The following is a 22563-nucleotide window of genomic DNA, read 5'->3' as shown; positions in this document are numbered from 1 at the left end:
AAAAATATGTGGTTTTTATGTAAAAATTGTAAATTTGAGTGTCAAATTGAAACTGGAAAAAGCACAAGTGAAGGGGTATCGAAGAAAAATATTTAGAAAATCATATTAAGCATTTTTTCAGCATTTTTATGAATCAAAGGACATATATCATCTTAAAATTTTCCATTTGATTGTTATATTTAATTTGTGCTTTTTTCTTCATAAAACGTGTTTGCTAATGTAAAAGATTTCTTCTAGGAGGGTAAAAATGAGAGATTTGAAGATCAATTGTAATATTAGGACATTGAAGGCATTTATCATTTTTTGTTTAATGAAAAAAATGTTTCTAGAGGGTCATAATAATGATTGTGCTTTTCTAGAATATCCTAAGTAAAATTGTCAAACCTAATCACTTTTTTAATGTTAGGCTTGGCTGCTAACTGCTGAGCTGCAAAAGGAATAAAATAACCTAGCTTTTTGCCAAGCTCATTTCCTTAATCTATTGTCTTTCTACTTATCGAGATCATCCTGAAAACAAATTAAAAACTCAAACTTTTTGTACACCAGTAACAATGTTATATCTAAGGTACTGAGACTCACATCAGGGGCAAGTCTATTGTCCCTTCGTATATCCAGCAGAGGGAGACAGAGTGTGGTTGTACACTGCCTCCACTTTGCAGATAGAGCTACCCACTTGAGCTTCATGATATTGCAAGAAATACTTATCTGCATACCATAAAAAAAATTTAAAAAAACTTGTAAAAACATCTGGAGCTTCATCAAATCTTGTCTTCTCTATCCACCATACAGGCCTTGGCCATGCCTCCCCTCCTTGCCCCCCTCTTCCTGCTACAGCTTGTAGTTCTTACCTTTGTGAGTGGAGGAGCATACTACGGTCACAAGCAGCATCCTCAGCCATACCAACCGATGCAGCATATCCAACATATTGGCATGGGCAAAGGTGGCTTTCCTCAGCAGCAGTACCTAGGCAAAGACATGCCCTATATGCAGTATCCCCATTACAGCAAGGAGCTCCCACCAATGCCCATGCACAAGGGAAAGGAAAATGCTCATAAGGGGGGAAGCTACAATGGTGGCAAAGACAAAGGTAAGAAAACAGTTTTAAAGACCTATGCCACCAACTTTAGCAATACATACATGTGGATTTTGAACCTCTACTATCGAGCTAAAGAATGACCAGTAAACAGATGTCTCTTAAGTTTATAATATAAGTACTCAGTTACACGGTACTATGAAAAGGTCTTGAGTCACCCCTCATTTCTTTACATTTTGCTATGAAAATGGAAATAGATGCAGCAGTTTATTGAAGCATGTACAATCATGAATCGAAATACACTATATAAGGCAAAAACAGAGTTTGTACATTTATAAAGAGGGTGGAAGTCAGTATTTGGCCTCCTTTATTTTTCAACACAGCCTCAACTCTCTCAAAACAGATTTCTTGTAATTTCTCTACGTAATCTGCAGGAATAGTTCTCCAGGATTCTTGAAGGACATTTAAAGCTCTTCTGTATATGTTGGCTTCCTTTTGATCTGTTCTCTGTCAAGATGATATCAGACCTTTTTACCTTTTTGTCCTTCACTTTTCCGGTTTCCTCAAAACTTTAAGGGACACACTGCACACCACACCAAGTTTTCAGGCCATTGGCAATCAACTTGTTGCTGCAAAAATGCTATTTTATATCTGCCAACCTGTCATCATTGGCGTTTTTATATTAAACTAAAGAAATTGAAACAAATATTCATTTGTATGTGTCATTTTAAAACTTTATAAACAATATGTCTCTGTGAATTTTTAGATTTATTATTTCTGTGTGAATAATGTACTAATTTCTCACAGGCCAGACAATTCCTAGTGGTGCTGAGGGAATTCCCCAAGGAGAGCCAGGCCCTGCTGGGCCACCTGGGCCACCTGGACCAGAGGGACCTTCAGGACCTCTTGGGCCTCCAGGGAATGGGTTGCCAGGACCTGCAGGACGGCCTGGACCTCCTGGTCCACCGGGAATTCCAGGAGTTGGGAAACCAGGTTTTCCTGGGCTTCCTGGAAAACCTGGAGGAACTGGTATTGTTGGCCCTCAAGGAGAAATGGGCCCTAGGGGTGAAGAAGGACCACCTGGACAGCCAGGGCCTCAAGGACCCCCAGGACCACCTGGACTTCCAGGCATAGGTAAACCAGGTGTTCAAGGTTTACCAGGTCAAATGGGGCCCAAAGGTGAGCCAGGTCACAAAGGTCTTCCAGGTTTACCAGGACTGCCGGGACCCAAAGGAGACAAAGGGATGGGGTTGCCAGGACCACCTGGACACAAAGGGCTTCCAGGGCTCCCTGGGCCTGCTGGTCCAAGAGGATTGCCTGGTTTTGGTAAACCTGGATTGAATGGCACACCAGGACCACAGGGACCACCAGGAGAAAAGGGACATCCAGGACATCAAGGGCCAGCTGGACCACCAGGTGAAAAAGGACAGCCTGGCCCAGCAGGTCTACCTGGTCAAGGGAAGCCAGGTCAAAATGGTCTACCAGGACAACCAGGCATGCCAGGTGTGAAAGGTCTTCCAGGACCACCAGGTTTGCCAGGAAAGCCAGGATTGCCAGGATTTGGTAAACCGGGACTCCCAGGACCAAAGGGTGATAAAGGTATGAGTGGGCCACCTGGATCACCTGGACCAAAGGGAGATAAGGGTTACAGCGGTCTACCTGGTACGCCTGGACCTTCTGGACCAAAAGGTCCTGAAGGTCATCCAGGCCCTACTGGACCCCCGGGGCCTATGGGTGCACCTGGTCCTAAAGGAGATTGTGGAGAAGAAGGATCTAAAGGTTTTGATGGAGCCCAGGGTGAGCCTGGTCCTCAAGGGTTACCTGGAAAGGATGGCCTGCCAGGAGACCAGGGAGAGCCAGGACCAAGAGGCCCACCAGGACCAATTGGTGCCAAAGGAGACATTGGACCTGAAGGTCTACCTGGTGTTCCTGGTTCTTCGGGACCTCCTGGTCCCAAAGGAGAAAGAGGTGAACCAGGTGAAGTGGGGCCCCAAGGCCCTAAAGGAATCCCAGGAATGGATGGTGCAGCAGGACCAATTGGGCCCCCTGGTCTTCAAGGACCAAAAGGAGATTATGGTCCTCCTGGTCCACCAGGCATTGCAGTTGAAGGAGGTCCAGGTCTACCTGGTCCCATAGGACCCCCAGGAAAAGAAGGCCCATCAGGACTCCCTGGGCAACGAGGTCTGCCTGGCCCTCCTGGACCACCAGGTCCACCTGGAATACCTAGTGTGTCACCTGAAATGGCAGGAGTGCTTTCTGAGATGGGCCCAAGACTAGACGGTGTTAAAGCTGGAAGTTATGGCAAGAAGGGCAAGTATGGAGGCAATGGGGCAGAAGTAATGGGTCCCAGTGGGCTGGAAATGCCAGCATTCACAGCTACAGCAATGACTCCATTTCCACCTGTCGGCACTCCAGTCATCTTTGACAAGCTTTTGTACAATGGTCGCCAAAACTACAACCCCCAGACAGGAATTTTCACTTGTGAAGTACCTGGTATTTATTACTTTGCCTACCACATTCATTGCAAAGGAACTAATGTTTGGGTTGCTTTAATGAGAAACAATGAGCCTGTAATGTATACATATGATGAATACAAAAAGGGTTTCCTAGACCAAGCATCAGGGAGTGCAGTATTACCTCTACAGCTAGGGGACACTGTGTATATTCAGCTGCCCTCAGATCAGGCTTCAGGACTTTATGCTGGACAGTACGTGCATTCCTCCTTCACTGGGTACTTGTTATATCCAATGTAAAACCACAAACTGCAGAGAGAGAGAGGCTTTGGTAAGAAGAACACAAGAGCATATTTTTGTATGACAGAAAACACAGATTACCTTACACTAAGCGTACTTTTAATGCAAAGTCAGCAAGCAAATAGTGTCGTCAACAGACAAGACAAAATAATATATTTTAAAGAAGATATTAAATCTGGCAAATTAAATCTGTACGAAGCCAAAGAGATGGTTTAATTGGGAGAGCAAAAATCTTTCTTTTACAGCACTGGATGGTATAAAAGAATGTAAAAAAAGAAGAAGAAAAAAACAGAATTTAGAAATGGCTACAAAGGTACTTTCATGCGCATATTTTAAGAGTGGAAGTTATTAGTATAAACATAGAAGGGAAGTATAAGTAAATGAGGGTAAAAAGAGATGGTATAATAATAGTAACACTGTTGCAGCTGTGTCAAATTTGGTCCCTGTATGTCTTTAAAATTGGCAGCTACCCCATGTGGCAACATATAATGTGAAAGTATAAAATAGTAAGATAGCATTCATTTCAACAGGAAATATATTTTTTTGCATGCATATATTTGTATAATCAATGACTTTTCTCTAGTGATAACAATAAGTATGAAAAAAAATCTCTTTCAAATGAGAGTTCAGATTGGAGCAATGAAGTTTGCATTACAGCAGTCTGCACATTGCCATGTTTTATTTTTGTTTGTTTATTTTTTAGATAAATATATTTCTATTTGTGTTGGTATCTACATTGGGTTGCAGAGGACTAAACCTGGGGGTAAAGATCATTTTAAGTCTAATGTTCTGTTAAGAACAAGACTTGAGTGAAGGAATTGTATGTATAAGGGACAACTGGTACTGGTTGGTGAGCTGAAACAGCAGTTAGTGTACTCTTCTTTAGAAAGACGCTACACAACACATAGATTGTCAAAATTAAGTCAATAACCTGAGTGTGTTGTTGGCTGATTATTGGTCTTGAGTGAGGTTTAAATTTTAAGAATGTATCATAAGTTTTATGTTTTATTTTTCTGAGGTAGGTTTGTGGTTATTGTGCTGTATTAGAATTGGAAATAGGACACAGTTTTGCTCTGATCTATTAAAACCACTCAGTATACTCTAATAAATATTGGTACATTATCATCCTAACATTTTACACTTAACAAAAATTCTTTATCACCAACTAAACAGTTGAATTATATGTCAGTGTTACGTGAAAACAAACACAAAGTTGCATGTTTACAGATGGTTTATAGTGCAAAACAATATTCCACAGCTAATCCCATTGATAGGTAACAAGTCTCCGAACTGCAAGTCGCCGAGTCCTCCTTTAAAGTCAAAACCAGTGTTACCCGTTAATATTTTTATTTACTGCTTTTACATAAAAATGAACTGATTATATTCTTTGACTGTTTTGCAGGCCATATTATTATTTTTTCCACAGAAGCATATCACAGTGCATTATAGTTGTTATGAGTATAATTACAAATAAGATGGCATAATATGTGGAAAACAGTTTATAGATGTTTAAAAGAGCGATGACCAAATTAAGTTTCCTGTATCTGCAGTGTGTTTCCTTTACATGTTTTTCTGTATTCATTAATGGACTTAAAGCAAGTGTTGAATGCTGCGGCAATTGATTAACAACAGTTATGTCATTAATTTATTGTTGTTGTTGTTGTAATTTTTACTGCTGATGACTTGCATGCAATAAACAGCAAAAAAACAAAAAAAACAAACACGGGAAATGATAATGACTTTGGTGCCAATATTGTCATTGTAATCAAATTATGTGTATCAATGTTTCAAGTTTGTTGTTATTGTCTGTGATGTTTTTCTAAATAAAAATGGTTTGATTAAAAGAATTGCCACAGATATCATCTTGAGCTTCACTGAAACCCATTTGACTAAAGCTGTTATGGCACATTTAAAGAGCAAACAATAAGAAAGCACTGGAAGACTCCTTTATAAAAAAAAAATTGATAGGATTGTCACACATATCTCATTAAACTCCTGTTAAATAATGTTAAATCCAACAACTTGATAATATTCCATTATGCAAAGCAGGTGAATAGCAGTAAGCACTAGCCATAGTAGCAGTATTTATTCATTAACCTAAGACAACATATGTGGTGAAACATTTCTTAATTCTTTGTTTTCAGAAAGCAGTTTAAAAGGACAAATGAACAACAAGAGTGTCATATCCTTTGTCTATCCTGAAAATGTGTATTTTTTTTGGAAGAGATCAAAGTTTGAAGAGAAATATGAGTAAAAAAAAAAAAAAAAAATCACACTGCCATTTACTTACCACCTCCATGAGATCTGGTTTTATAGGCTTAACATATTTGACCCACTTGACCCTCATGGTTTAATAAACTTTACATCGTATCAATATAATTTACTAAATGTAGCCTTGCATATATCAGGATGCCTAAAGTGTATTCATCAAGAACTGTTGCCTGAAAATCAACATCGATATTAATTATGCTTTGTAGCACTGAATTTCGATCTAATAGTGTGACTTAAAAACAATAAAACAAACACAAAAAAACCGCAGAGACAGGTTACGCTCTAGACAGGTTTCCAGTCTGTAAATATTTATATGAGATAATTTATATTTAGATAACCAATCAATCATAATCAGTCAATCATTTCATTTGACCAATTTCCATTCAATTTTACGTTTTCAATTGTACTTATGTAACAAAATTATCTGAAATTTTTACATGTAATCAAATTTCTTAAAGTCAGCGTCTTTTTCGTTTTTGCAGAAAAACATTATAAATTGGTATTTTAGCCCTGTAGAGTGCGACAATCATGCTTAATCAACTTAATTAACTTAACCAATACTACCAAATAAAGAGTATCAGATAACAGAACTATTGATTGTGACGTGAAAAGAAGATGCTGATGCTGCCGAGGGCTGTCAGTCGTCAGTGCGCATGCTTAAAGCTGTCGTTGATGTTCACTCAGCACATCTCCTTTGGATAGAAATTTAAACAAGGGGCTCGGCCAAACGTTGAAGAAGTCAGGTGTAAGCATCATCGGTAAGCTAAGTTCACTCTGCTACTATCGTTACCTGTGATAACAAATAAATAAATAAAAATGCTAGACTAACGTACAAAACGTATCTGTCCAAAGTAAACGCTAAACTAGGTTAGCCAGTAGCAGCTAATGCTTCAAATCCCAGCCCGACTAGTCTGCGCGAAAACGGCCGTTTTCTGTTTGAATCGCTGTTTGCATCATGTTGTGAGAGCTGGGAAACGGTGACGTTTATTATGACTATCGCTGAATCTGTATCCTCTATTATCTTTCTCCTCACGGTGTCCTTGCATTTACCAGGCTGATTATTCGCACACTGGGACATTGGCAGGTTAAATCTGTCACATTGCCTGGTTAACCAGTTAGTTCCAGCTTTCGAATGTAAAAAACTGTCCTTTTGCAGCTTTAAATATTAAATGCCTTTTAATACCCTGATTGTCTTCCGGATTTTAAATATTCCAATGAAATTTGATGAAATCACCATTTTTTTAGGAGTGTCTGCTCTTTGGTTGCTGTCATTTGCATGTTACATTATTTGTCTTGTGCATTAACAGGTTTCTCCAAACATGAAAAACAAACTAAGGATGGCCCCACAGTACCAGATGAAGCAAGTATCTATGTTTGGCATTTGTCAATAAATATGAACATTATCTCTGAGTTGCAGTCTGATGGTCTGTTTTTCTCTTTTGCAGCGCTTCCTTGAAGTCAGAGATACGGAAGTTAAACGTGGTCCACTTTCTCATCTGGCTGCTGGTGGCGGCGCAAGTGACCGTCAGCCACTTCAACATTGTGTCACAGGACACTGTGTCCATGCCGTACCAGTGGGAGTACCCCTATCTGCTCAGCATCTTCCCTCTGCTCTTCAGCAGCCTGTCCCTCCCAAAGAACAACATCAGCTACCTGGTCCTGTCAATGATCAGTGCAGGGCTGTTCTCTTTTGCACCTCTTATATATGGTGGCATGGAGATGTTTCCTGTAGCAAAGCAGCTCTTCCGTCAAGGAAAAGCCTTCCGCTTCATTTTTGGCTGCTCTGCAGTGACTGCTGCATACGTCGCTATAGTGGTTGCTGCTCAAGTGCACGGCTGGCAGTTGTACTACATGAAAAAACTGCTGGATTCATGGTTTGATGCTACTCAGGAGAAGAAAAACAAATAATGGAGTTTTTTTTAAAGCTGTGAATGGACAAAACTTGTGTTTTTTTTTCAATACATGAGTTATGTCTCCTTAGTCTTCATGATTATGTAATATGATTCATCCTGCATCCCTGATTTTCATTTAAAGCTAATGATTGTTCATTTCAATAAACTTATTTATTTAAAGCAGCAGATTGATTTCTTGCACACACAGTTAGGTTGGGATTGGGATCCAAAGCACCAGCGATAAAAATGGAGTCCAGTCACTGTGACTTCAGCCCTTCTCCAATCAAAGAAAAAAAGAATAATGTTGGTGTCTCTCTCAAAAAAAAGTCTTCCTATGATTTAAAGAAAATGTAATGTTCATACTTACAGTATTGAAGCAATTATTCATACACACACACACACTTACAAACTGTTAAACAATATGCTTTGCCATGTGTTTATTTGTTCAGTATGTTAAGTCTACCTCTTATGATATTTTCTTGTTTGGTTTTTGTAATGGGCGCGTTCACAGTATCTGCATGCACTGCTGTTTTTAAGATATTCTGTTGCAGCACGAGAACACCAGCTTCGCTTTACTGCAGACTCTGTGCGTGCTTAGCTATCCGGTGTTCAAAAGGTAAATAAATAAACGCTGCTCAAGGTGATGGCTGAAATTCTGTGAAGGCTCTCAACGCACTTTGTTCCAGTCGGTCTGCGGCTGCGCACACTGAATGCCACGTACTGGTTGACGTTGACAGTCTGGAGGACACTTCCTGATGCTGCTGCCCGGGTCTAGCTAGGCTAGCTAATAGATTAGATTTTCACGGTTTGGGGAAACCCGTGAAATACATCGTGGTCAAGTCGTCTGGTTCAGGTAAAAACATTACTTCGAGTTATGTTATAATTTAACTACAAAGCAGTTTCTATGCTATTACGGACTGTTGTGGTGCTAGCTAGCTACGCAGGGAGCTAACGCTACGCTAGCTCGTCCAAACAGGTGTCGAGACTGATACAGAGGGAGTTGTTTAACAAAAGATTCGTCAGTTAATGATCTGATCGAGTCTATGTAAGGTGAAGTAGGGAAATTATCAGTTTATACCTTCTTACCTAGCTCTATTATAGGTAGAGCTGTTATAAGTTACACAGGAAACGGCTTGTTGACGACTCATTGTCATATAGGAAAAGCTAAGTGTTATTATTCCAGCTTTTTCAGATATACATCAGGAAATTAAACAGATCATTCATTTTTTTAAGTGTACGTAACGTATACAGTAAACACTGCAATGGCAGTGGTGAAACGGCCTAAAAAGCGTTAGCAGTCAGTCCTGTTTGTTGATGGGCCACTGATAGATAACTGCGACTTTTGCCGTTATATAAAAGTTTTACTTTCGCTTCTGTGATATTTTAAGATTTGTTTCCAGAGCTCTAGAAATTAACTTGATAGACTCCGTTTCGGTTTAATTTTTTTCCCCAGTCGTACTCATTAAATGTTACTGTACGCTAAACGTTAGCTACCACCCAATCCCTAGCATCCAGCCAATTACTCATCTGGCCCGGACAGAAAGAGTATATTGCTGAGCTTACAACATCAGGAGATAACGTCAGAGTTAATCCAACTCGTGACTTTACACGAACGATGAGGTTTACGTTAACTTAACACAGTGTGTAAACCCCACCTTGAGTGCAGGCCTCTTATTACATACCCCCTCCCCCCAAAGAAATATCTGTTTTACCGGTATGATATGAGTAAAATGGGTTTTAATTTGCGATTACTTTGTAATCATTTATATGATTCGCCAAATGGCTTTGAAAGCTTTTTTCTCCTATCAGAAGAGATGATATTTTGGGTCAAAGTCTACAAGGAGGTCTGTTATTCTATAGCCGGTGCCACCTCACATGAAGATGTTTGACCCTTAGACTCTGGAGTGACATGGTTTTCATTTAAGTCAAGGGAGGAGCGCTCCTGTTCTGTGTGTAATTTCAAACAGGCCTCAGTCAACATTAAGAGAGCTTTGTGACAGTGAAGACAAGCTGTTAATTTCGGCATATTAATGTAATCATAGGACTGTTCTCACAGCAGCTGTTATGGCTCGATCGTGGCTCAAGAGTTGGGAGTTCGCCTTGTAATCGGAAGGTTGCCAGTTCGAGTCCTTGGGCAAGACACTTCACCCGTTGCCTACTGGTGGTGATCAAAGGGCCCGGTGTCTGGCAGCCTCACCTCTGTCAGTACGCCCCAGGGTGGCTGTGGCCATCACCAGTGCGTGAATGGGTGGATGACTGGTTGTGACTTGAAAAAGCGCTATACTGTTGACCTACTTATTCTGACCTAGTTTTAAAAAGGGCTTAACTAATAATTATATATTCTGTTCTATAAGCTAGACATACATGTTGCTGTGAATGCCATTTTGCTGACTAGTGGTGCCCTGGCACTGCAGTATGCATACCTCCTAAGTAGTTTTTGCGCTCTTATGTTCACACAGTTAAAAAAAAAAAAGTTATGACACATTTTTCCATGTTACTGTTTTTAGCCTGCTCCTGCTATCCTTGCATTTTCAATAAATTTCCATTTGAACCCTGCAGAGAAGAGATTATAAAAATGAATGCAAATAAACTGCCTTGGTGTGTGATATGTTTTGCTTTTCACGCCAGCTCTGTTTACACATGCAGTTTGGGAAGTTTCTGGATAGTTTCCCAGCAGAGAATGATTTAAGAGGGTTAAAAGGAAATAAAAATATAATGTGGCGCAATAATTATTTTATCTGAATTAGCCTTTGATAATCACTAAAAACTGTAGAATAAATCGTAATTGCAAATCAAATTTGAGTAATTATACAACCCTACTTTGTACTAAGGAGCTGGAAGGTTAAAGAGTGGCCAGTGTTCAGTGTGACTGTGTGTCACTCCCTGTTGGGTAATGCCTAGAAGAGTTCAGGGCTGCACTGAAAGTGTGAACACCTCTCTTCTACCTTTGTCAAGTGCTGGGAGCAGAAGAGGTCAGACGGCACCATGAACGGCCAGCTGGACCTGAGCGGGAAGCTGATCATCAAAGCCCAGTTGGGTGACGACATCCGACGCATTCCCATCCATAATGAAGACATTACCTATGATGAGCTGGTGCTCATGATGCAGCGTGTCTTCAGGGGAAAGCTGCAGAGTAACGACGAGGTCACTATCAAATACAAGGATGAAGGTGAGTCAGGACACAGAAAAGGCCTGTGAGGGTCCGGTCATCCACTGGTGACAAGTGTACTTCATGATGGTAATCTCAGCATATTTTCTTTGAAAGTGACAATTTGCTGTGCAGTTAATCATCTTTTGTCCCCATTTCCTGTTTACAGATGATGACCTCATTACCATTTTTGACAGCTCTGACCTCTCATTCGCCATCCAGTGTAGTAGAATACTCAAACTGACTTTGTTTGGTAAGAAATTAACACATTTCTTCTTATGGACTATATGCGTGTTTTTGCCTTGACGAATTCAAGGCTGTAGATGTTTAGTCTCTTACTTCAGCTGTTACAGCAGCCAGTCACTGGAGGGCAGTCTAGCTTATTTTTCCACACAGTAAACCTCAGCTCGTTACTGTCCAAATGAAAATGATCTACACTCCCTTCTGACTAATTTGTTTTGGAATCGCTGTTTCTTAGCACCGATTTAACAAACAAAACTATGACAGGTAGTAGATGTGTGTATTTTGTACCAGTTATTCTTGACAGAAAATAGCTTGGAGCAGGTTCGAACCAGAGCCTCTGCAAAGACCTTATAGCTTATGGGTCGCCACCTCAACCTGTTGGGCTAAACCATTGCCCCGCCCAGATAATTCCACAGTCATTCAGTAGCTCAGCAGGTGTAACTCGTTGAATAATCAGTTACCTGACCAGCCAATATGCCTCACCCTAACATGTTATTCGGGCCTTGTTGCTGTCAGTAGTAAAAACATTGTGATGAAATTTCTGGGATTTTTTTAGGACTTAGTATGTTAGTTTTCCCAAAGTATGATTAAGATAAGTGAAATGGTAAAAAAGTGGACTTTGATCAAAGAGGTGTACTCAACATTGAGATTAATGGGCTTAGGCGAGTTTGTTTTGTTTGTGAGTTTATTCTTTCTTTTCTCTTTTTGTTTTAACTTGGCTACATCCATCCATCCATCCCTTTTTCAGTGCAGTGCTACAAGCAGGCAACAGGCAGGGCTCACCCTGGACATGTAGCCAGCCTATCACAGGGCCCTTGGCTATTTTTCTATAATATATCACTATAGTAAATATGCTGAACACATAACCTTAAGCAGGTTATGTTCAGAGTTCTAAATTTCAAATCAGCTGTATGCATTGTAATTTTCCTAATTATTTTTTTCCCAAACATCAAGCTCAGAGTATGATTTAGCTGTTATTCCTCTCTGAAGCAGAAGGATCAGAGTTTTCGGTTTAAGAAAGCCTGGCTGTGTCGACCATGCTTTTGCCGTACACGTTTTAGCCTCATTGTTTACAGGTTTGTGGTTAATAGGAGGCTTAAGATTTAAATTATACATTTTATTTGTAATATTTAATATTTAATATTTTACAATCGTAATAGTCAATCTATATTCCCACCCCTATTGCCACTTGCTTTGGATAGTGATTGAAAGGATGAGACTGCAGATAGAAGTGTTCAAAATGGGTTCCCTCCCTTAGTGGTGGGGTGAGGGGCTCAGTCTCTTTTAAGGATGCCTCTGAGGTGTTTCCAGCATGCCCAACTGGTAGAAGATCCTAGGACATGCTGAAGAGATGATGGCCCTTGCTTTGCTTGAGAACACCACAGTGCCCCCTTGGAGAACTGGATAGAGAGGTCTTAGACTGTTAACTCAGATTAGTAGTAGAAATTGATGAATGCATGGAAAAAAATGTTTTTAAATCCATAATGAAACACTACAAATAAAAATGCATTTTTTAAAATAGGCCATCAGTTAATTATTCTTATGTCTAAGGAAAAAAGGTACACTTTTGCTTATACTGAAGTGTATTGATAATCCTTGCTGACTGAAATGTATATGATCAGATATGCCACATTTTCAGATTTATTTTTCTTTCAGTCACAGCAAAGCTGTGTATTAATGCTAGGCGGTAAGAGAAGGAATATTCTGAGCCTGTGAAATTTTAAGTTGATTCTTTCACTAATCAAACTTTTTGGGGAGGCATTTTTACAGTACAGGTGTTTTGTTATTCTGTTAACACAACACTGTGTCCAGTGTTTGGCTTGTGTTTTAGAGGATTGTCTTTCCTGGCTGTAACTAAATAGTGTTGGAGTTTTGTCAGTTTAGAAACAGCATACCAATACTGTTTTTGGGCTCTGGAGATTGGACCGTAACAACCAACAAATATTTGAAGCTTGGAGCACCTGATTGTGCTTCAGTGTCAACTGCGTGCTTGCTCACTGAATTGTAGACAGGAAGGCATGCCTCATCTGAGTGGACTGTGTAGCAGTACTGTCTATATGTTTTTGCGATAAGTACTTTTTGTGAAAAAGTTGCTCCAGGGCAATGAAAAGTCAGTAAGTTTTCAGTAGCGACGTGAACTGAAGTGTGTTAAATATCCAATGAACATGTTGGAATAGTTATGATTGGGTACCACCTTAAGCTTACTTTAAGTCAAACTTTGGGGTGTTTGCAGCTGCGAAAAAGTGTGACTCGTAACCATAGCAAACCAGCATCAAATCTGTCATTAAAAAACTCTTTCACAACATTAGAAGTGCATCAGCACACATTCTCTACTGTCTAAACTGTATTAACAACATGATGTTGTTTCCTGTGCTCTGCTCTCAGTCACTCCTGCTGTAGCCTCTATTATTAGGCTGGAAGCAGAAAGGGGTTTTTTTTCTTCTCAAAAAAAAGAGAAAAAGTTGGTTAAGTTCCTACAAATCAAAACAGAGCCCTGGCTCGTAATCGCATGTCTTGACCTCACGTGGAAATTACACCGTCCAACATGTGTTGATATTCAGAGGCAGGGAGAGGAGCTGGAATCGCATGACGGCCTGCGTCTCAGCACAGTGCCTCATGAGCCCATCCGTCTCTGTTCAGCATTATTCAGTCAGACAGAGAAACTTGTGTGAGAGAGGAATGCGGAGCGACGTCCAGTTCATTCCTTTTGCAGTGGAAATTTCACTCTTTGGTCAGTGAGAAGATGTGGTACAGGGCATATAGAGTTGACTATTTTGAAGAGGTTTGTCACATGTTTCCTGCAGATTAGCAGGTTTCAGTTTATTGCCAACAACCCGGCTCTATTCTTAGTTAAATGCTTTGCTGTCAGGGTGGGGTGACAGCGATTCCTGTTCAGCTCAGCAGCCGTTGTGAATGGCTTTGTGGAAGTAACCATGTGATAGATGATCCCAGTAATCCCAGGTATTTAGATTATGGAGCCAACAGATCATCACTCATAACATGCAGATACCTTATTGGCTTCCAAACAACTGGAGTGTAGAAGTCAGATAGTTTTAAATTTACCATTATGTGTTGAGCTATTTTGACTGGCCTCTTAGCTGCCAGGCATTTTTTAATTATTTATTTCCATTGTGATTTTCCGTCCAGTGCATAATGTGAAGTTCACCACATGAGTTTATTGTCAGGCGTCAATCCTTATAAACAGTTTTATTAATAAGTCTGGAGGAACTTTGGTGTTTCTGAGAGTGTGAGCCAATTCTGCTGCATTAGAGTCCACTCTGACCCAGATATTCTACTCTCGATTATCATCCAAACCATGATTTATATGACCAAGGAGTCCTAGACAGTAAGATATCACAATGAATAAGATGCAGTTTCAGTAGTTAACAAAATCGGTGGGAGTTTTGTAGTTTAAAAGTGCTCAACAGGAGCGCGGATGGAGAAGATTTTACTCTGCTTTATTACTGAAATAAATTATCGTTTTCTGATTTCTTCATCTTATTATCTGCAGTTAATGGTCAGCCGCGGCCTTTGGAGTCCAGTCAGGTAAAGTACCTGCGCAGGGAGCTCATTGAGCTCAGGAATAAAGTCAACAACCTCCTTGATACCCTGGAGCCCCCGACAGAGCCTGGTCTGGCTGCTACAGCCCCAGACAGTGGTAAGCACACTCACTCACACACGATAGACTATATATAAGCTTGTTATATAATATAAGCCTTTTGCCAAATGCAGTATAGTGTAGTCATAGAAAAAACAATTAAACATGTACACGAATTCATATTATGAACAACTCACTGGGTCGTTAGCAACTCTACAACCGGGTGGTTCTGTGATTCTTTTTGTTATAGTTTCTACTTTTAGATCTCTGGGACTCACTATAATCTTGGTAATGTGGACTGCGTGACCTCCTTAACTAATAAAAGTGGTTCATAGTCCACAGTATTGTAGTTGGCGTTATAAGAGCTGTATCCCGCAAAGACATTGGCACCAAACTGAGACGGTTTACTGGAGTCAGTAACTGTTGGATTAATTGAACACTTTTTAAATTATTTTTTTAAACAAATATTTGTCTGCAGTTTGACTCTAAATTTGTTACATGCTAGATCAGTCCAGCCCGAGTGTGGTCAATCACGCCCACATATGCGCACATGTTGAGCAAAAACAAGGTCTCTCCGACTAATCCTAGCTGTGACCAAAGCTTTAATATTGTAAGCTGCAACATTAAAAGTTTTTAAAATATTTTTCATTACTTCTTAACTAATATGCTCATATAGTTTTTGGCCTTTAAGGATCAACTGAGTTAAATATAAAAGAGTAATCTGGAAAACTTGCAGTTTGTCAGAAACACCCAGACCCTTATTCGTTTTATTACACTTTTGTCTCCATGGCATCTTAACAAGCTAAAATGTTGTCTTAGCATCACATTTCCTCTTCCCTTTCCAGAATCAGTGGATGGGCGTGAAGGAAAAGTTGTGACAGCTGACCCCACAGTGAAACAGGCCACTCCAGTCAGTGCAGCCAGTATGTCGGCCTTTGATCCATTAAAAAACCAGGATGAGGTCAACAAGAATGTCATCTCCTCTTTTGGCCTGAGCGAGGACCAGGCCCCAGGTAGAGCCGAAGTGCAAATGCTATCTTTGAAAATTGATTTCATTTAATTGTCTAGTTTCTATATCAGGCATCTGCGTGTCTTCTGATCGTCTGTGCATTTGTGTGCCGTTTGTACAGCTCCCCCAGCTGTTGCAGCAGAGGAGCGTTCAGGAACCCCTGACAGCATTGCTTCTTCCTCATCTGCAGCGCCTCAGCCAGGAGTGCCCCCTCAGCCACAGGCTCCATATGCTGGAGTGCAGCAGGGACCCCCAGCAGGCATGGATGGTGAGATGTGTGCACACGCACTTACTGTAGAAAATACACAAATAAAAAAAGCATACAGATCCTTTGACAGAGATATGTGTCCTCCAAAAAAGTAAGCACAGTTACATAATGTCTTTATAAGCACAGGGGTGTCAAAGGCCCCTGCAGTGTGGCAGATTAAGCAATTACTTTTTATAGTGGTGCTGTTAAACAGAATGTTTTTCCAAATTTGCCACCAAAGTAGCCTTACAAAAATGCGACTGCCTGCTGAGCCTATATGTTGACAAAAGCTCATCCAGGAGTATTTCTTTTCCAAAGAGTAGTTCTGACTAAAAATGAAACTGAAGAAAGGATATAGCAGGTTTTCCAAGGTAAAGCAAATGCACACAGTTGTCAGTTTATTATGTACATTGTGTTTTAACTGCTTTGTTTAAATACAAGTACTCCCAATCCCAGTTTGTGTTGTTGAACTATTTTTCAGTCTACCTTCACTGATTTGAGTTATGTGTGTGTAATCTACCAATAAGTAAAGATGTAGAGTAGGAAGGATGCACCAGCTGTTACTGCTGCTCACTAAGCTTTTAGCTTTCATCCTGCCAGCGAAACACAGTAGACCAGAGCTAGTGGAAATTTCTGGAATTGAGGAAGATTGTTTGGATCAGAACAGATCAAATGGAGAGAAATATGATTGAATTTAAAAGAGCACACTGGGCCTCATTCACAGTGTGTGTGTGTGTGCACAAATTTGTCTTTAAATGGCGTGTAGGAGCGTTTCACACACAAATGTGGAATTCATCAGTCTTTTCCTTTCACAAATTTGTTTGTACAAAGCAAAAATTACCTCAGAGCACAGAGTGTCAGAGGCCCTGCAGTGTGGGTGATTACAATAACATCCAACAGTGGAGCAACGTACACTGCAGGCACAAATGACAAGTAATTTAATTTCTGTCATATTTAACAGTTTTCCAACACAAACCAAAAAACAGGCACATAAAAAAAGAAATATATTTAGCCAAGAAAAGCCTTTAATGTGCTGTTTTCTTTAAACATCTTCTAATAAGCAACGGTTTTGCCTACATGTCACCAGTTCAGGCTAAATGGAAACCACAAACTTTCTTGACACTTGGTGCACATTTGTGATCATGGATCAGTTTAAAGGCGTACTTTGATAAAAGCGCTTTAACTGTCTCAGGTGATGGAGCATTCACTAGCCCAGTTATTGCAGCCTGAAGCTCCTAACCACTTATCTATTTCAGGGCTGGGCTGGAGCTGGATTACACACATGTAATGCATATGTAGCTGATCTTGAGCAAGAATGAAAGCACGCCTTGTATAGGGCATCACTATTGTTTGCCCTATACAAGCAATATAGGGCCTATAACACTATTATATCTTTTTTTGCACTCACATTAGTGAATGAGCCCCACTGATTTCATTGCATAGGTTGACTGTACTGTGCCTCACATTGACATATAATAAATTTTTTCCATTTCCCATATTACTGATTATTGCATTTACTCTGACCTTGTTTTTTTTGGCAATCAGACCCATTCTGCAGTTGAAATAGCATATTTTTTATAATGACTAATTAACATTTAGTTTAATTTTAAACACAGTGTAATCATGAGCATCCCCATGTAATTAATATTCATCTTTCAGCTCGCCTTATCGTAGCTCTCTCCGGTGCAGTCTTTAACTCTGAATCATCCTTGAAAAAGACAAATGAACAAAACATACCAGGCAGTTTGGGGGGGGGGGCGGGAGTATTTTGTTAACAGAACTACATTCTAGCATCAAGCTCTCAGGGGGATTTGGTTTTACATGCCAATCTGTCTTGTTCTCATTCTCACTCCATATTCAAACTTTTCACTTAACACTTTCTGGCCTGTTTTTTTTTTTTGTTATAAAAGGCAGCCAGACAGGTGCAGCCACAGAGGTGAAGCATTTTGTATCGTTTCACTTATTGCTGTGAATGTGCTGGGTTGTTTTTTAGCTTGTGGTTTGGCTCAGCTGGATGTGCAGGCCAGTGGAGCAACGAAATAGCCTCATGTTGCACCCTGTGAGAGCTGTAACTTTCACTCTGAGCAGGCACTCCACAGACTCCTGACCACACCTGCTACGCTGAAGATCAGCACACGAGTTGTATGACTTCCATTTAGCTGGTGGTTTGCGGTTTGGCCTGGTTAGAGCACCAGAACCTATCCAGAGGGCATAATAAGAGTTTAGCTGGTCCAAAAGAGAAAGAGTGGGGATGGTTAGCCAGCAGCAGCAGCACACTGTTTTATTCAGAAGACCAAACAGAAAGATCAGGATTTTTTTTTTTTTTTTTTTGTCCTTTTGTCAAAGGAAGATTAAGAGAGGAGTCAAGTGCTTTGGTCGACAATATGTAGCTGTGGTCACCAGTAGCATGGAGAGAAGACACTCAGTTGTTCAAAGTAAACGAAAGGTGTTGGTTTCAGAACAAGCCACGACTTTTCCTTTGAAGTCGTTCTCCGTTTCTAGTTTGGTTCAAACATTTTAAAGTCAGAATCTTCCATACATACTATGAGTAATCTGCTATTAACCAAAGCAAACGCAAGGAGGGGGCTTTAGTGTATTGTTGTGTCACTGAAGGCCTGATGTGTGGGTGCATCAAACAAAAAAGATTTAGATGTTGTGTAGCTATATGCTGGATGTAGGTAGTTATAAGAGATTCATTCAACACGTCACACGATATTGAGCAAACTTTAACCATGCTTCACTCTAACTTTGCTGTGCAGGTAGAAAGCTCCCACAGATCAGTAAAGAATAACTTCTTAACAGCTGCAGAAATGATCTTCCAAACCCTGTCTTTATGCCCTGCATGCAGCAGGCTGGCATCTTCTTTTCCTTCGGTCAACCCTTTCCCTCACGTTATTCCTGTCCTCGGTTGCAGACTAGTATAAAAGCCTCAAGGCAAATCAGAGCAGCCTGTCAATGCACAAGAGTTTGTAAAACGGTGATCTGTGAGACTAGATGCCAACTGAGCATGTGTGGCTTTTTTTAAAAGTAGCCTCAAGCTCACTTTTAATGCAAACCTGGGTTACTTGTTACCATAAGAATTCTGCTAACAAGATCCATAAGCAGATGGTAAAGATTTTACGCTATCCTTTGATGGACACTTGGCAAAAATCTTTTACATCTTTGCAAGAAAGAAAGAAACTGTAAACACGTGCACATGTAACAGTGACTCAGAACAGTTACACGATACTCTTAATCAGATGGGCAGATGTGGGTTCGATGTGAAATGTTTATTTAAAAATAGGACCTCATTATTCCTCCTAAAGACAAGTGGAGAGGTCAGCAGGCCTGCAGCCAAAGTGAAAGTAATTCTTCAGCCTACCTATCACATCTTTCACCCCTGATGGTTGACCTCTTGGAGAGGTCAGACAGCCGTGCATCTTTCCATCTCTGTTGCATAACTCTGATGATGGATTACAGGCGAGGAGAACAGGAGAAGCCAATTTCACACACGTGCCTCGCCACACATGTAATATTCATGTAAGAAGATAACACATGGTTGCCACACCACTGAGGTGTTTATACAGAGACATCAAAGAGTTAGTCTTTCTAAGCATTTAGCTGTCAGGTGTCTCCCAAACCAGTCCAAAGTTTTCAGGCTGAATATTCCAGCAGACATTACTTTGTGCTGTATGGAATGTGTTTTTTGTGGAGTAATTCGCCTGGAGCATGTCGTTATATATGGATTTACTTTTGAATGCAGACAGTACAGTACAGAACAATCTGATAGAGAATCTACACCAAAGGAAAGCTCAAAGGAGATTTTAAGCACCTAAGAACTGTGGAAAATAAGCACCAGTTTTTACCAGCACTTAATAATCCAGTGAACCCAGCCCTCTTTCATTATGCCTTCTCTCACTGTGCTTTTCATGCGTCGTCACCCTACTTATTTGCCAGGCCAAAGATTTGGGAGTAGTATTTAGGCCTTGTTAAGGGAGAGAACAGTTGTTCGCCAAGTTTTTGCACATTTGCTGAACTCTAAGGCATTCGATGGAAAATGTAATGAGCAAATGAAAGTAACAATAACAAAAAGACCTTTCCCTGTCATGAAAGATATACTCCTGATTACTGACTGTATTAAAGGGTGTAGCATGACGATGCTCCGGGTTTAAAGGCCTCGTAAGAATTACTATTTAAAGTAAAGTATTGGGATGATTGGACCTTTAGACTTGATCATTCTCCTCATTTGTCCGTAGGCGGTGCAAAGCCATGAAGTCACTGTCTGCAAACACAGACGTGTCTTCTTTCTTGCAAAAAATCCAGGGTTATGTCTCCAAGCCTGCAGTGTTATTCATTTATTTATTTATTTTATGCCTGCTCCTGCACGTGCATCTTTCTCTCTCGCTCGAAGACAGATTTTACTGTAATGTGCCACAGAGCAGTCTCTGTGGGAGATTAACAACAGATACTTCTATCAAAGTGGTTCCAGCTGTTTTCATTAAAGGAGTTGTGTGTTGTTCTATCCCAATGCACAGGTGTTTCCGTGAAGATAGTCCCACGTGTGTCTGGGGTGGATCAGATAATATTGGCTCTCAAAAACAAAACAAAAAAAGCCAAGTGTAGATGCAACCAAGGGGCTTTCGAGCTGTTGTAACTGCATCCAATTATCTGAGGTCTATCGTAATCTTTAATCCTCCCAAATGTCTGTGGAGGTAGCCTGGTGATAATGGTGGTTAGAATTACACTATTACACCAAAATTAGCTGTTGAAAAGATGCTCTTAAAAACCATGAAGCTGATTTGAAAGCCAGCTTGCAGTGTTCGTAGTATAAAGGTTAAACATCACTGTTTAGTCCAATATTTTCTCCACGCTTGCTGGTGATGAGGATACAAATCCAATAGGCAGTGGTCATATTGCTGTTGGACAAAATTAAATTCTTTGGCACTGATCATGATCATCCCCACCTTTTCAGGTCAAGTGTACCAGCAATACCAAGCTCCAGGTGGATACCCTCCTCAGCAGCCAGGTGCCCCACCTCAGCAGCAGTACGGTATGCAGTACCCTGGTAAGATTAAAAGTGATGCTAGCAGATAAACGGGTAGCTGCTGTTCTGTGTAGCCGATTTCTTTTATGTCTGGAGAGAATTAAGGATTCTCTCTCCCCTCTCGCAGCTGGATACAACCCTCAGCCCGGAGCCCCTCCACAGCCACAGCAGCAGTTCCAAAACTATGCTCCTCCCTCCTCGCAGGCTCCAGCTCCTGGTGCAGCGCCAGCAGCAGGATTCCAGGGTGGGCAGCAGCAGCAGACCCATCCACCTCAGGGCACCCAGCAGTACCCACCAGGAGCATTCCCACCACAAAACTACACACAGGCCTCCCAACCTGCTAACTACACCATGCCGCCCAACTCTCAGCCCGGCTCAGGGTTCCAGCCCCGCCCAGGATATACCCCCCCTCCAGGCAACACTGTCACCCCTCCACCTGGAGCTGCCAACCCTTATGCCCGAAACCGCCCCCCTTATGGCCAGGGCTACACTCAACCGGGACCTGGGTACCGGTAAAATAAGATAGCAGATGTTTCTGATCCCATCATCATCCTATATGTGGCTCCAACTGTTTGAAGTGGGTGCAGAAATCTGGTTTACTGCCCTGCACCTTCCCTCTTCCCCTACCCTTGTACAATTATCAAATCCAAAATTAAAAAAGCACCCCCATCCCGAGTCTGATGGTTAGTGTTTGTACGCTGTCGCTCCAACACACCACTCTGTTCTGGCCCCGGTGTATGCTCCTCGTGTTATTTTTCCCGTCTTTTCCCTCCAGTTCCGTCGTCTGCTCAGCCCTCTTGTGTCTGCCATGGTAAAAAATGTAACCAGTCTGTATGCACACACATGGAAAACCAAAACAGGCCGTTGCACAAACTGTTTGTCCTTTCCATGGTAACTCTTCATTTCGAGAGAAAGATCAGCATTCAGGCTGCATTTACAGCAAAAGCCTTTGTCTTGAATTTCCTCAGCATAGATGCGTTCATAAAACACTATCTCGATGAAAAGTTACCCCTTAGTCATGTTTTATTTTATTCTTTTTGATCAATTTCACCACCGTGTCGGTATTAATGATGTGTCAGTGATGGTGGGGAGCACTAGCTAAGTGATGGCCTATGGGAGGTATAGATCCCTGTGTCATGAAGAGGACTTTTTCTTTTTGTTTAGCTTCTAATATCACCTCCAGTAAAGCTAGCTATTCCTTTCTTTCTCTTATCACTGGTTTTTACTAATATCAAATCAAATTGCTCCTTCAGTGAGATTAGTTGTTTATGTATAAACTGTAACATTTATTTCTCTGACCTAATAAATGATTGAGACCCATTTGGAGTCCCCCCCCCCCTTTTTTA

At 40.9% G+C, this 22563-nt stretch overlaps 3 protein-coding genes across 4 annotated transcripts; all 3 read left to right on the top strand.

Moving 5' to 3' along the window:
- The first annotated feature begins 798 nt into the window (after positions 1-798).
- Positions 799-3871, top strand: col8a1a (collagen, type VIII, alpha 1a). Its single transcript, XM_085435039.1, has 2 exons — positions 799-1087; positions 1841-3871. Exons 1-2 carry the CDS (start codon positions 799-801, stop codon positions 3784-3786), a joined length of 2235 nt encoding a protein of 744 aa, XP_085291165.1. The 3' UTR covers positions 3787-3871.
- Positions 3872-6710: 2839 nt separating this feature from the next.
- Positions 6711-8132, top strand: jagn1a (jagunal homolog 1a). The gene is made up of 3 exons (XM_085435731.1): positions 6711-6815; positions 7365-7417; positions 7503-8132. Exons 2-3 carry the CDS (start codon positions 7377-7379, stop codon positions 7963-7965), a joined length of 504 nt encoding a protein of 167 aa, XP_085291857.1. The 5' UTR covers positions 6711-6815; positions 7365-7376; the 3' UTR covers positions 7966-8132.
- A 484-nt stretch (positions 8133-8616) lies between these two features.
- tfg (trafficking from ER to golgi regulator) lies at positions 8617-22537 on the top strand. 2 transcript variants are annotated; one of them, XM_085435730.1, is made up of 8 exons: positions 8617-8802; positions 10905-11118; positions 11267-11350; positions 14852-14998; positions 15784-15951; positions 16069-16215; positions 21146-21223; positions 21345-22537. In XM_085435730.1, the coding sequence occupies exons 2-8, from the start codon at positions 10935-10937 to the stop codon at positions 21731-21733; spliced, it is 1197 nt and encodes a 398-aa protein (XP_085291856.1). In that variant the 5' UTR covers positions 8617-8802; positions 10905-10934; the 3' UTR covers positions 21734-22537. The 2 variants fall into 2 exon arrangements, with proteins under 2 accessions (XP_085291856.1, XP_085291855.1); XM_085435729.1 differs by having other exon boundaries at positions 8620-8802; positions 21146-21238.
- Positions 22538-22563: the final 26 nt, after the last annotated feature.

This window comes from Copadichromis virginalis, linkage group LG16 (assembly GCF_057382275.1).
Source record: "Copadichromis virginalis isolate Kocher_CV1m ecotype Utaka linkage group LG16, C_Virginalis_male_GT1.1, whole genome shotgun sequence".
Lineage (NCBI taxonomy): Eukaryota > Metazoa > Chordata > Actinopteri > Cichliformes > Cichlidae > Copadichromis > Copadichromis virginalis.
This window is presented reverse-complemented; position numbering and strand designations above follow the sequence as displayed.

Bases quoted from the DNA above. Each gene is read 5' to 3' on its own strand.
- col8a1a (XM_085435039.1), top strand. From the start codon at position 799: ATGCCTCCCCTCCTTGCCCCCCTCTTCCTGCTACAGCTTGTAGTTCTT. The intron at 1,088-1,840 runs GTAAGAAAACAG...AATTTCTCACAG, and splicing joins CAATGGTGGCAAAGACAAAG to GCCAGACAATTCCTAGTGGT.
- tfg (XM_085435729.1), top strand. From the start codon at position 10,935: ATGAACGGCCAGCTGGACCTGAGCGGGAAGCTGATCATCAAAGCCCAG. The intron at 11,119-11,266 runs GTGAGTCAGGAC...TCCTGTTTACAG, and splicing joins TATCAAATACAAGGATGAAG to ATGATGACCTCATTACCATT. The intron at 21,239-21,344 runs GTAAGATTAAAA...CCCCTCTCGCAG, and splicing joins GTACGGTATGCAGTACCCTG to CTGGATACAACCCTCAGCCC.
- jagn1a (XM_085435731.1), top strand. From the start codon at position 7,377: ATGAAAAACAAACTAAGGATGGCCCCACAGTACCAGATGAA. The intron at 7,418-7,502 runs GCAAGTATCTAT...TCTCTTTTGCAG, and splicing joins GCCCCACAGTACCAGATGAA to CGCTTCCTTGAAGTCAGAGA.